General features: G+C 40.6%; 1 protein-coding gene across 1 annotated transcript in view; it reads left to right on the top strand.

Moving 5' to 3' along the window:
- The window catches only part of smg1 (SMG1 nonsense mediated mRNA decay associated PI3K related kinase), a 44974-nt gene that overhangs the window by 10719 nt on the left and 20474 nt on the right, over positions 1-13781 (top strand). The window contains exons 14-31 of the mRNA XM_086069568.1: positions 1562-1692; positions 2361-2522; positions 2669-2787; positions 2891-2978; positions 3413-3514; positions 3631-3771; positions 3993-4219; positions 5442-5641; positions 5771-5932; positions 7716-7870; positions 8081-8214; positions 8566-8877; positions 9058-9199; positions 9375-9525; positions 9964-10084; positions 11007-11252; positions 11385-11536; positions 11655-11790. Of these exons, the coding sequence (XP_085925694.1) occupies positions 1562-1692; positions 2361-2522; positions 2669-2787; positions 2891-2978; positions 3413-3514; positions 3631-3771; positions 3993-4219; positions 5442-5641; positions 5771-5932; positions 7716-7870; positions 8081-8214; positions 8566-8877; positions 9058-9199; positions 9375-9525; positions 9964-10084; positions 11007-11252; positions 11385-11536; positions 11655-11790 (2881 nt within the window). The remainder of the gene's footprint in view (positions 1-1561; positions 1693-2360; positions 2523-2668; positions 2788-2890; positions 2979-3412; positions 3515-3630; positions 3772-3992; positions 4220-5441; positions 5642-5770; positions 5933-7715; positions 7871-8080; positions 8215-8565; positions 8878-9057; positions 9200-9374; positions 9526-9963; positions 10085-11006; positions 11253-11384; positions 11537-11654; positions 11791-13781) is intronic.

Below are 13781 nucleotides of genomic sequence, written 5' to 3'. Positions count from 1 at the left end.
CAAGACAAGTATACTGTTCTTTGACAGGAGATGTAAATTAACTGAGACAAAAAAACAACAATCTTTCATTGGTCCCAATCAACAACTTTGAAGTAGAACCTTTGTCATTGAACATTGTCCCATCAGTTGGTCGAATGTAGTTATAGTGGACATATCTGTGCTATGTACTACATTTGGTTTGTTACAGTCAGGTTCACACACAGTGGTTAAACTCTTCTACACACATTTTGCTAGTGTTTCCTGACCTGTATTGAGCCAAGGCACCTATTTTTTGAAAGAAAAATGGCAAAGCATCAGCACCCCTGTTGGTCTCTCACAGCATAATAGTGTGCCACACCTCCCTGGTTAGGAATAACTGAATTATGTAACACCTGCAGCTAGATAAATTCTGTTCCAAAAGTTAAGTTTGTTGCAATCTGATTGAGCATGTTTGTATTTGTATTTTTGAGCAAACACCACTGCAGGTAGAGCTTTTATTTTAACTTTTTCTGTCTACTTAATGCTCAGTTATGTTCATTGTATCATTGTAATTTAAATCACAACTTATAGTAGTGCTAATTTATCATTAAAAGTTAGCAAGATGCATTTGGTCCTTCACTCTAGGTGAAAACAAAATCTCAATCATCTTAATTCAAAATGTTTTTTGAGAGAGAGAGAGAGAGAGAGAGAGAGCTCAGTATTGTTCATTCGGTAATCTTACCGATTCAACAATCAATCAATGTCATCTTCATTGCTCTCTTTTCTTTTTTTGTGTGTGTATGCACGTGTGTGCATATGTGCGTGCGTGTGAGTTTATGCTCATTAATTCACCTAAAACCTATTAAAAATCCCATACCCTTCATCTAAACCGAATACTTCAGAATCCTGCTAGTCGTGAAGTTGTCAGGAGACCCGAGGAAGGATCAAAGAAAAGAAAGAAAAGTGAAGTCAAACACCGACCAGACACCACCTACTACCCACAGGGGTACAAACCAGAATCTTTCACCAACCCCAGACACATATCAATTCCAACAAATTTGGGAGACCTCAAGAGACCAAAGGAAAGACTGAAGAAAGGAAGGAAGGATCGATGAAGCCGAGTGAGATCCACAGACATCACTCTCCACCGATTCACCGACTAGAGGAAGAAGCAGATTGTGTTTGAATTTTGGTAGATGCTGGTGTGGTGGATCCGGCATGCATGAAAACCTCTTATACCTAATTAAAATTTTTAATAGTCTTGTCATTTTTCAATGAGTTTTGTGTCTATGGGCTTGTGGTGACGGGTAAAAGTCACATTTCCGAAGAGTGTTCTGAAGTGATAGTCTAAAAACTCGATATATTTTACATTGAATTAGGTCCTCCACTAAATATCACATTCAAGTGTAAATTTGACAACGTAAAGTTGGTTTCTATTAATGATGTAAACGTATGCACTTTAACTGAAATCTACAGGTGATGTTTGCTGACCAACCAAAGTTTTTGACTGGCTCTTCGTTTGTATCTCCTGATGTGTTGTCTGAATTAAGAAAAGACAGATTTTCATCATTGTAACTAATTTTCTTTTGTTTGACCTGTTTAGATGTGGGCTTTGTCTCCTACCGTCTTTGCCCTGCTGAGTCACACACTGATGTTAGTGCACTCCGAGTTAGCAGTCTACTACCCTGCCATCCAGTATGCTGTGCTTTACACCCTCTATTCCCACTGTACCAGGTAATGTTTAAACTCGTGATTTGCCACATATTGCACTTTAAATTTAACGCGGTATGGTTGGAAATGTTAAACACTGATCAGAATTCCCTGCGGTGCAGCTCATTAGGTATGGTGATGGCTGAATAATTTGACATTATACCAGTTCAACAATATAATCTGCCTTTTTTTCATTAATCAAGAGGATCTTTATAGTTAATAGAAGTCAACGACGGAGGACTGTACACAAGAAGCCAAGCACTGTTTGAGCGCATGATCCCTGGCATTGCAATTTCATTGCTTATGTCTCTTGAAAGTGAAGATTCTTCTTCAACCAAAAAACCTACACTGTGTCTAGCTGTATTATTTTAGGTACCATGTTACTGTAGAAGTTCCCCCAATGAAGGGTGGAAAAAGGTTTAGTCAACAGTAAATCATATTCACAACTTTTGCCGATATACTGTAAATGTGAAACGTTGCAAAGCATCTCAAACTGAATTAGACTGTAGGTCTACTGGTTGGCGTAAACAGGTTTATGCTGTTTCTTATAAAATATCTAACTAATTCACTTAATCACAATCATTTTTATTTTTTTATTTGATTAAATTACATAAATGCATGATGTGATGAACCCGTTTGTAATTTTGGACTTCCTAACTGGTGCTGTATCTTCTCTGCGTTTTCTCTGTTAGACATGATCATTTCATCTCCTCCAGCTTGTCATCATCTTCCCCCTCCCTGTTTGATGGTGCTGTCATTAGCACTGTCACGACAGCCACAAAGAAGCATTTCAGCACTCTGCTTAACCTTCTGGGAGGGCTGCTGGTGAAGGAACATCTCTATCCTGAAGCCAGGTTTTTTTCATTTTAGACCAACAATATAGCCAGCATATTTAACACTGCCAAAGGAAACGAGAGGATTTGATATCACAACAAGCTTTATATCGGGAAGTGTGGGTAGGTGTATGACAAAATCAGAACATGGTGTGTTTATGTATCAGGAGGCTGCTGCTGACATGGGCTCAAGAGATCTCACTGCTGATGAAGAAGTCAGACACCTACAGCCCTCTTTTCTCCCTGCCTTCCTTTAACAAGTTCTGTCGTGGCCTGCTGTCTAATGGTGAGCTCAACATGTCCAATATTCTTTGCCTTTCTTTTTTTAAGATCACAGATTGTTAACAGGCAATACAATAGATAATATTTCCCTCTGTTTCACTCAACAGCCCTGAATGAAGATCAGATTATCTGCCTTCAGACCTGCAACAGCCTACTCATCCTCTCTTCAGCTTTATCTGTAGAGCTTCTGCAAAGGTAAATGCCCGCCTGTCCACTCATAATGAGCTGCCTTGGGGCTTTGTATAGAATTTGAGCAGGAACTTGAAGTACAGAGGACATTGAGCTTCAATCTGTTATAGAAGGAAGACACATTTGATTTACTTTACATTTACTTGAAAATGAAATTATACAAGTAACTGTAGTTTTCTGATGCTGCTTTTAATATGTTCAATGTGTAGTTCAGTAATTGTGATTACCATTTTGATAACACATACACATCACCCCCAAAACTTGCTGATCCACTTTGTCTTGACTCATTCAGTTTTTTTTTTTGTATTTTTTGTCTGATTTCTTGTTCAATTGGTGTGTAACTCAAATGTAATTGTCTAGTTGTGTGACCCTGCAAGTTGCGAGAACCTGTTGCACGTCAACCTGAGCCACCTACTGAATTAAGATCATGTGTGTTTTAGGTGTGTGGATGTGTGCAGAGTCCAGCTGGTCCACTCAGCAGTCAGGGTGAGGCAGGCCTATGGCAAATTGCTTCGGACAATACCGCTGGATGTTTCTTTAAGGTAAAGCTGGCCCCAAAAATGCAGTGCTTCTGTCCTTTCAAGTCTTATCATAGAAAACTTTTAGTCAGATCTCATAAATATGTTATTGTCTGTTTCATGATTATTTTGTTGAATAGTAACCACAGTCACCCAGAGATGACTCATATCTCATTGGCCATCCGCCATCACATGAGCCGAGCACCAAGCAGCACCTTACACCCCCAGGACTTCAGTGACCTCATCAGCTTCATCTTATATGGAGTCCTGCATCGTGGAGGGTATGTCCAAAACCTCAGTTTCCCTCACTTGAATAATTAAATATGTTACTCTAATCTAAATCCTCACATTTAATGCTATGTGTCAGAAGCAAAGTATATACCACTGTTGTCTACAGTTTAATACTCATTGCACTTGCATAGAAAATAAAATTGTGTTAGGGCGAGCTGTATGTCTATGTCAATGTACTGAGGCTTTTTAAGTATCCCATTCTTGTCCACAGCAAGGATCCGTGGCTGGAACGACTTTATTACAGCTGCCAGCGCCTCGAGAAACGGGATGGCCGAGGTGGTGCTGATGCCACGCGTCCTGGTGTGGTGCCCAGAGCTCTGTTGAAAACTGAAGTGGTGCTGTGGCAGTGGGCAGTGTGGGAAGCCGCACAGTTCACTGTACTGTCCAAACTCCGAACTCCACTTGGGCGAGCTCAAGACACCTTCCAGACCATTGAAGGTGATACCCAAGTTGTTGTTTGTATTAAATCCTTATACACGCCAGGTTGCTTTCAGTAGTAACGACCTGCAAATTACAGCCAGCATCATCAACAGTGGGTTAACATTTGTCCACATATTTATTGTTGACAATCAGGTTAATCTCATCATAGCAGTCAAAATTGTGACCACAGTTATATTGGAGGATGCAAGTGTACATTTTTTTGGTAGTTTTTTTTTTGTTTATGACAGACAGCCAAACCGTGTCTTAGGCTGCGTTCACACTGCAGCTCAATTCAGATTTTTTTCACACCCGACCTGGGCCTCTTTCGTATGTGGATATAAATCTGATATGATTCTGAACGCGCATCCGATTCATACGTCATCAAAAGCCTGCTATGCGCTCTGCGCGGGCGGGAGAGAGTGCTTGGAAGGGAGACTATTGACACATCTGTGAATATATACAAAGCTGTTTTGAGTAACAGTGTTAATTTTTTATTTGTTCTTAATTTAATCACACTTGAAACATTAAGCTTAAAGTTGACGTGTGGCGATAGTAGAAATTCAGGACTGCAGACGGTTCATCACGAACGGCGATGACGCAACGTCATCTTCGGTAGACTTCTCAATGAAATGAGGAGGTCGAGGAGTGTCCCATCATTTCCCGCAAATTACCTCTTCCAACCTAGCTACTCTGGTGAGATGAAATGAAAAAAATAAGTTTGTAAACAGCACATTCAAAACTGACGCACGAAGAAGCCGAGGATAGCAGCCAACCAAGAGCCAGTGTGAAAACAGTCCAACAACCAGGAGCGCGGGCGTTTGCACAGCTGAGTTTGCATAATGTATGCAGACAAGACCTATGAATCGAACTCCTAACACATCCGCGAAACGAGTCCACCAATCTGTAGCGTGCGTTGGCACAGCCAAATTTGCATATGACACTGATAAAAGTCACTTGCCTCAGTGGCTTGGCTGGCGGTAAGACGTTGCGAGTCGGGACAATATTTACTTCCGTGAACACGCAACGTGACGTCGTTGTTTTGGTTGTACGTCACTCGACGTGTGCTCACTGCTCTTTGTGCATGCATGTCGCATTACGGGCGCGTTGCGTTCACATTAGATGTCGCATTTGTTTTTGTAATGTGAACGGTACATAAAAAGATTGGATGTAACAAAAAATCTGAATTGGGCATCACGCCCTGCAGAGTGATTGTAGCCTTATTTTCCTCTATATATTCCAGGTATGATCCGCAGCCTGGCTGCTCACAGCCTGAACCCAGAACAGGATGTTGGAGCATGGGCTGGTGCTGGAAGTGACGGGGATGGTCACCATTCCAATCAGCTCAGGATCACTCTACTGCTTCAGTATCTTGAGAACCTAGAGAAGCTCATGTATAACGCATATGAGGGCTGTGCTAATGCTCTCACTGCCCCACCTAAGGTAGGCTTATAAGTCTAACTACACTGCTAATTAAAAAAGATATATATTCAGTTGAAGTGTTGAGCATGGATAACATTTACGTAATTTACATTTTCCGTTGAATAATGCAAATGTCCTCTTTTAACACAGGGTATCAGGACATTCTTTTACACCAACCGTCAAACGTGCCAAGACTGGCTGACAAGAATCCGTCTTTCACTGATGAGGGTTGGTCTCCTGTCTGGCCAACCAGCGGTGACCATACGTCACGGTTTTGACCTTCTTGCTGAGATTAAAAACAGCAGCTCCCAGGTTTGAATGAGGACATTGTCAGTGGGGCTGGGTGATCACTTGATCGAGAATATCGATGGTGGAAAATACTAAGTGGAAATGATGTCTAATTACGTCATTACGGTGTCTGTGTTGCGGTTTAGAAGGGAGGGTTCGATCACATTACCATGTACGGAGTTACTGTGTCTTCTCACACATGTAAACGGGATACTGCATTCCAAATGTTTCAGAAACCAGAATTTTTACCCGAATATTGACGTCATGTAAGCATAGTCATTGATTACACCTAGGGGTGCACGGTTAACCGGTACTAATTTGGTATAGGGGTACTGCGCCATTTAAAACTATACTATAATGCGTTTTGTATGGTACCGGTACTTGCAGCGCCGCCGCACGCCAAGTAACCTTACCGAGACTCGTAACTAGTCAGAGGAGTTAGCATATAGCAAATAAGTAGCAGCGTATCGTAATGGCTTGGGCCGCTTCCCCGCCCGGGAGACCGTCCGTGCGTGCGTGTGAGTGATTGGGGGCAAAACAAGTAGCAGTGTGGTTTGACACACGCGTGCCCTGCAAGAGAAGGAGCCCATGAAGCAGGAATTAGCGTACTGCAAATAAAAGTGTATTTGACTCACACGTGCGGAGGTAGACAAAAAGGACACCATGAAACAGCTGAAGAAAATGCGCAAGGCGAAGCATAACACAGATGCATCGGTCTGTAGACAATGTTATAAAACCTGCCAGGCGAAAGGCAGAAACACCTCCAACATCACAAAACATTTAAAAGACAAGCACCCTGACCTGCATAAGGAGCTCAAAGATCGACAGGTTGGCCTTCCGTACTTTTCCACCTTACACACTGTAGTTTTGAATGACGTAATTTACAACTGGCTGCATGGAAAGCGTAAAGGCAATGTTTAAAGGAGCGGCTACTACGAGTTGTCTTTTCATAAAATCTCACGGGACACACCACCCAAAAACACTATGAAACTTTGTTTGGTGATTAGCGCAGTAGTAGAGCAACGTCCGTGACCTGACTAATGCATTTAAGCTAGTCTTCAATGCAGGTGGAGCTCCCCCCGGACATTCTCATTTTCTCGCTCTCGCTCTCGCTCTCGCCCTCGCTCTCGCTCTCGCTCTCGCTCTCTCATACACAATTAAAGACACAAGAAACGAAAAAAGACGAAAAAATTCTTTTTTTGTTGACTTTTGATTTGGAAAAAGTACCAAAAAGTATCGAATTGCATGCTGGTACTGGAACCGATACCAAAATGTTGGTATCGTGACAACAGTAGATTGCACTGGCTTGTATTTAGGGGTATCAGTCAGAGTACAGGGACCTGGACATAAATGTCCACATTTTTCAGATATACATTCGCTTCAAATTTTGAAAACCATATATCATTTTCGTTCCATTTCACAATTACATGCTACTTTGTGTTGGTCTAGCATTTAAAATATCACTAAAATACACTCAAGTATGAAATGTGAAAAAGTTCAAGGGGTACGGTCAGTATGAATACTCTTTCAAAGCACTGTACTACTGCCAGCGCACACAGCATTATTTTATATTGTTCTACGTTATACTTGCTGAGTACAAATTGTTTTATTATATTTGTCTATGTTCGTCTTTAATTCAAATTTATTTCATGTTACTCCTAGTTTCTTTAGTCTTCAGTACAGATGCTTTAAAACAAATTGGGGACCTCCCCGCTTTTTTCCTTCTTAACCCTAATAGTCAATGAGGATTTCAGGTAAGCAACTTCGATGCAAATTCTGATAATGTTTTCTGTTTTGTTCGCTTCAGGGTCCAGAATTAGAGGTTCCTTTAACATTATTGGCAGAAGCGCTTTGTGAGCTACGTTGTCCTGATGCTATCCAAGGACTTGCTGCCTGGAGCCTCTCGAACACTGGCAAGAGTCTCAGCTGGTTGTCATCAGTTGCTTTACAAGCGGAGGGACGGTAAGCGACCTATAAATGTTCAATGTTTTGGTCTTCTTTCTTTTGCTATAAAACTTATGTGATATGTTTGATTTATCTTGTGATGTCTCAAATACTCAATTTATTACAGAGGCAAATATTTCAAATGAGGAACAATCCAATGATTTTTCGTGAATTAAACACAATTATATTTGGGAATTGTGACATTTTCTTGCTTGTGCCTGTGTTCAGGTTTGAGAAAGCAGCGCTAGACTACCAAGATCAGTTGTCTGCAGTTTCAGGGATGGACTGCAGCATCAAAAGCTCTGACTGTTACCTGCTCAAACTCTCCAGTAGTACCTGCAGCCCCAAACATACAAGCAATGGTAACTATTTAATATAAATTTTAACTAAGTCAACTTTCAGTCCAACCATTTCTACTTTTCCATTTAATAGTGGAGATGACAATGTACAGCAGTACTAACAACATTATTTTTGTTAATGTCTTCTTCTGCTAATGCTTCATTTGGTCAATTGAGGATCATAACATTTACATTTGTGGCCCTTGTAATCAAAGTTGCCCATGCCTGATTTAGAAGAACCAATATTTATCTGTTTATTTGGTTCTGAATGATTTCTGTTTATATTATTTTCCTACTTGTTGCTACTATGGACTGTGATGTGTATATACATAGAGTAATATGCCCCCCCCCCCCCCCGGGGTTTTCTTTGTAAAGGTGATAGCCGGAAAACTGTGCTGCTGAAGTCAAATGATTGCTCTCCCGATGTGGTCAACCTGGTGGCCAACAAAGCATGTCAGTGCTATGTGGCACTTTGTGATTGGCCATCAGTCAAGGAATGGCAAACCACTGTTCAGGCCCTGAAACAGAACTCCACCAATTTAGTCAACATCAACCTGAGGGCTGATTTCAACTACATTCAGGCCCTAAGCCACTTTGAGGACGGAGATTTGACTGAATGTGGTGCTCAACTGGAACTTCTGCCTGGAGAAGACTTCAGCTCCATCTCCAGTAGCAAAGACAAGATGGGCAAGTCTCGGCCTAATCCTTGAATTCATTGTTTAATTTAGAGAAAGCCAAGCAGTCCATTTTAAAAGGGGTGACTGTCAGTCATTTGTTAATGAATACCTGATGAAATGGTACTGCTTGCAAAGGGACTGTAAATCAGATTGCATTCTGTTAAAAGTTGTGTGTCTGTGTCTGGTGTAGATCTGAAGAGGCTTCTGCCCTCATTGAGTCCTGATCCAACAGAACTTCAGAGAGCCATTGAGGTACAGCTCCTCCGTACCGCTGTTAGTGCCCTAGCAAAAGCCAATCAGCCACCAGAGCAAAGGGCCCCAGCCAATCAAGAGTGAGTATTTAGAATACTCGGTACTCATTTAGATCTTCCTGTTTCAAACATCTTTCTTGGTAAAACGAGAACAACAATATTACATCCATCCATTTACTACCACTTATCCGACAACAATATTTGGTTTTACTAATGTTGTCTTTTCGGTCTTCTAATAATTTGTGTATTTTTGCAGTACATTGGTGCGCTGCCTGAAACAAACTGGACGGATCTGCCTGGGTCCTCTTCGACTATCAACCCTGACCCTCTCTGATGCCTTGCCCACCCTTCCCACTTTGCAGCTCCACTGCACTGCCACTCTAGAGAACACACTTTCAGGACAAGAGGTACACCACTCTCTTCCATTTCACATTTATTAACTTCAACATTTTTACTTGATAAGTTGAATGGCTAACAAACCGATAAAAGTGTGAAGTCGCTATGAGTATTAAGCATGATACTTCTGATTGTTTCATGAAATAATTTTCTAAAATCAAAATGGGGGAAAAAGTCAATCATGAGTCATCAAATCGAAGTAAAAATGCTGGAACAAAAGTCTAGAAAATGTTCCGTTAGTTTGTCTCATTAAAAAAAAAAAAAGATGCTATCAAAGGCAATGATGATGGTTTGGAATGATAGATTGTCTCCCAAATACCGGTATTCTTCAAAGGTCACTGCTTCTGTTTGCTTGAAAAAATGAAAGGACCAATGACAACATCAGTCCTGCTAGCATAATAAAGTTTTGAAGTATGATTAAATTGTATGTGCTGTTGTATTCTCTGTAGGACTCTGTGGTTCCTTTGAACAGTGAGGCACTGAGTTCTTGTAAACAACAAGATGTCCAGCCTTTCCTTCAAGCCCTCAGATACACCATGTTCCAGAGACAACTCCTCAACAAAATCAGAGGTAATACAATCAGTCATCAGCATTTTTTTTATTAAATTTTTTTATTATTTTGCACAAGATCCCATTGTTAATTTGTAAATCTAACCAAGGTAATCTCAGTCAACCTCCATGCCAACTGCTTTAGTCAATTCATTTCAGAAGATAAGAATCACTGAATAATGACACACAGAATAGTTGGTGTTTGTGCCTCTGGGTGAGAACAGATTCCATGTTATGACCATTGACTACACAAGATTTTACCTTGGGCTTGAACAGCTACTGAAGCTCCTATATTATATGCGTCAAATTGACAAAATCGGAGAGTTAAATGCTTCGGAATCTTGTCAAAGAATATGAGAAGTTACCCAAAGTTATTTTTCCCCAAATTAAACTACAACTTCACCATCTGAGTTTTATATATTGCCTGAGGCAGTCCTCTCATACATGCTGTGCATTGGAGAAAATTGACACTGTCAGTTTGTCATGGTGTCAATTTGTCATGTTGTGTAACGCATATACATCTATAGCTGCCTAGCAGCTTGTCTGTCAAATTTAGTACAGTGAGTAATAAGTATAGATCTCACTCTGAATACAGTGTCCTCATTACAGAAGATTACACAGCACTCATAGGGTGTTTTCTCTGCTGTAAGAAAAAAAGCAAATACAACAAATGCTGTATGTACAATTATGATAGCAGGCTTCATCTTTTTGTGATGAAGTCCCTTTCATCTATTTCTTTCATATTGTAATAGAAGATCACTAAAACCAATGCTTGACATAATTGCAATAATTAGCACTAATAATAAGTAAAAAAGCAAGAACTACTGTATAGTTGTGTGGGTAGGGGAAATAACTGAAGACAAATGCGTCAGGCCCACTCAGTCCAATAGAAAATCGTATTTTCTTTTTCACAAGAAACCCTTGTCTTTTCATCCTCTTGCAGATTCTTCTCCTACCACAGATGCCCATCTCATGGAGCTTTGTTTGACGACTGCAAAGTTTGCGCGAAAAAAAGGCAACATTGCCCTGGCATCCCGCCTGCTCAGCCAATGTTGCGATGGAAGCCAAGATGAGGAGCAGGGCGACGAACTGATAAAGGCCTTCCGGCGCCTCACCTTGGAAGGCACGCTGGGAGAGAAGTGGGGGCCAGAGCTGCAGATAGAAAAAGCCAAAGTAGTGAGGACTTCAGGTGAGGACAGAAGTCCGTGATTTTGACAAATCACACACGTCATAACAGACCCAGATCATATATGGACAGCAATGTATATATATAAATGTTTGGTAATTCATTTCAATATAACAGTAGTAATCAATTCCACAGGCCAGTCCATTACAGCCATGGAAATGCTGAGCAGGGCTGCTCTGTCATATTGCTATGTGGGAAAGAATGAAGGTGCTGCCTGTCGCTCACTGCTCACGCTCTGCAAATGGCTGTTGGCTGACTGGAAGGACATGATACCCCAGCTTAAACAGGTCCACTTTTTTAAATTGGTCCTCAATTGGTGGCATGATTTGATTTTGTAAAAAATTTAGGTGTGCAGGCTTTATTTCTTTTATGACATTAAGTATGCATCGTGCTGTTTCGCTCCAGGTTGTGAAGATGTCAGGGGCAGTAAATTCATCCAATGCTGTGAGCAACATGACACCTTTGTGTCAGAACATTTCTGCTCTACTGGAGCTTCCTCTCGTGGAACAGAGCATTCCCCACATCACCACTGAGACTTCAGGTAAATTTGAATACAATTATATGTAGGTGGCATGGATCAGTGATAGTGGTGGTCTTACAAGTCACAACGCTGAGGGTTTGTGGGTTCGATCCCAAGCCATTGTGACCATGTCGAAGTAGTCAAACGTAAAGAGGATCTTGTAAGGTGGAAAAGCGCTATATAAATGAAGTATCATTACCATGGGCAGAGCCTCCCATCCTTGCACGCAGATCACTGTATCTGTCTGTATTTTTTTTGTGCAAAGGGACGCCTTCCGACATCCAATGTGAGGGAACGCTCCGACATGTACTTGACATGTCGCCCAAAAATCCGTCCGCACTTGCTTATGGGGTGCCACTCAGACTTAACATTGATTAAGACAATATAGTGGAGTAACGTTTGCCTTAAAAAAAGAAAAGTCATTTTAAACATTGAGCGGTCAGGTACTTTCCATAGAAAAACACTGCTGGAAGAGGGCTTGTCTTATATCTTAAATGTGTCATTTATTAATTAAATATGGAATTAAATAAACCAATGATTAAATAAATGTGTCATTCATTTATCCAATTACCTACATATATAAAAATATATATAAATATTTCTGTATTTATTTATTTCATGGTCCTGTGTTGCAGCGTTTCATAAATTTATTTTATCTGTCAAACTCGCCCGTCAAAGTTAGTGGGCGGGGCTAAAGCCTGATTCACTCAAATCTTGTCTAATCGACTGCTTCAGCCTGAAGAGGTTAGAAACACGGCGGCTATGGTGATGGATTTTTTTGCTGATATAGAGTGATCAAGGCTTGTTGTTGTGCAAAACCAACATCAAAATAAAAGCGATATTTCTACTATTTTGCTAAAGTACAGTTTTGACTTGTAGGTGTTTCCATTGAAGAGTGATTTGCTTCTGAGGCGTAGTTCTCGTAATGTCCCGCCTCGACTCTCGCGAGATCTTGCTGTTCTTGTAGGCGGTCACGTCACACTAACGGCTCCTCATGCAACGTCACAGCGCGGCAGCCTTGGCTCTATAAGACTTGTTGTCCCCTCAGGAAGCAATTCCGACACAAAAGCGAGTGGCCCTGTTCTTCCTACTTCCTTTTCTTCCTTTTACCGAGCGAGGTCGCATGACTACAGGAAATGCAGAAAAAAAGTGACGTCCATTTCAACACGTCTCAAAAAGCACATCATGAGAGCGTAAATCTGAGTCTAATGGTAGCGCACCTATTGAGGTCAATAGCGCCACCCAGCCTATTGAATTGTGTTTACTAGCTACTCGCTCTGCATCAATTCATTATTCTCAAATAGATTTACCTTGACTTGGTGAGCAGTGTGACCAATCAGGTGTTAGGACCTGCCCACCAAACTTTGATGGGTGAGTTTGACAGATAAAATAAATTCATGAAACACCGCAACACAGTGACCATGAAATAAATATATATATATATACATACACACACGCACACACACACACAAATAATCATAGGTAATTTAATTAATTAATGACACATTTAATAACATTGATTTATTTAATTCCATATTTAAATAATAAATCAAACTTTTAATTCATTAATGAAACATTTATTTAATGGTGTATTCATTTATGTAATTTTGGCACTTTTGGTCCTCCATAGTCTTACGCATGTTTATATACAGTAAATGGGTGGCTGGAAATTACACACCCTTTGATCAAAGTCTGTTAGACCACATTATAGGACTCTAATTTGCATTTCTGTAGCATGTACCAGGCAGTTTATCACATATCATGTTCCATTTCAAGGGGTTATGCATTTCAAAGGTTACGGTTGTTCTCATAAGATGGTTAAGCAGTTTACTTAGCTTCATGTTTTAAAGATCACATGATAGTTGGCAAGCATGAACAACCCACAATGGGACATTTTTCGGTAAAAATTGTTTTACATTAAGAACGCTACATTTTGACTAATAGTGTAATTGCAACTACCAATTGCTTATTGGTGACCAATTGAGGTCATTGAATAACCAAAAATTCTGTCT

Source organism: Leptonotus elevatus, chromosome 1, assembly GCF_054856555.1.
Source record: "Leptonotus elevatus isolate MCC_2025b chromosome 1, RoL_Lele_1.0, whole genome shotgun sequence".
Lineage (NCBI taxonomy): Eukaryota > Metazoa > Chordata > Actinopteri > Syngnathiformes > Syngnathidae > Leptonotus > Leptonotus elevatus.
The sequence above is the reverse complement of the archived record's forward strand: the minus strand, read 5'-3'. Positions and strand labels throughout refer to the sequence as shown.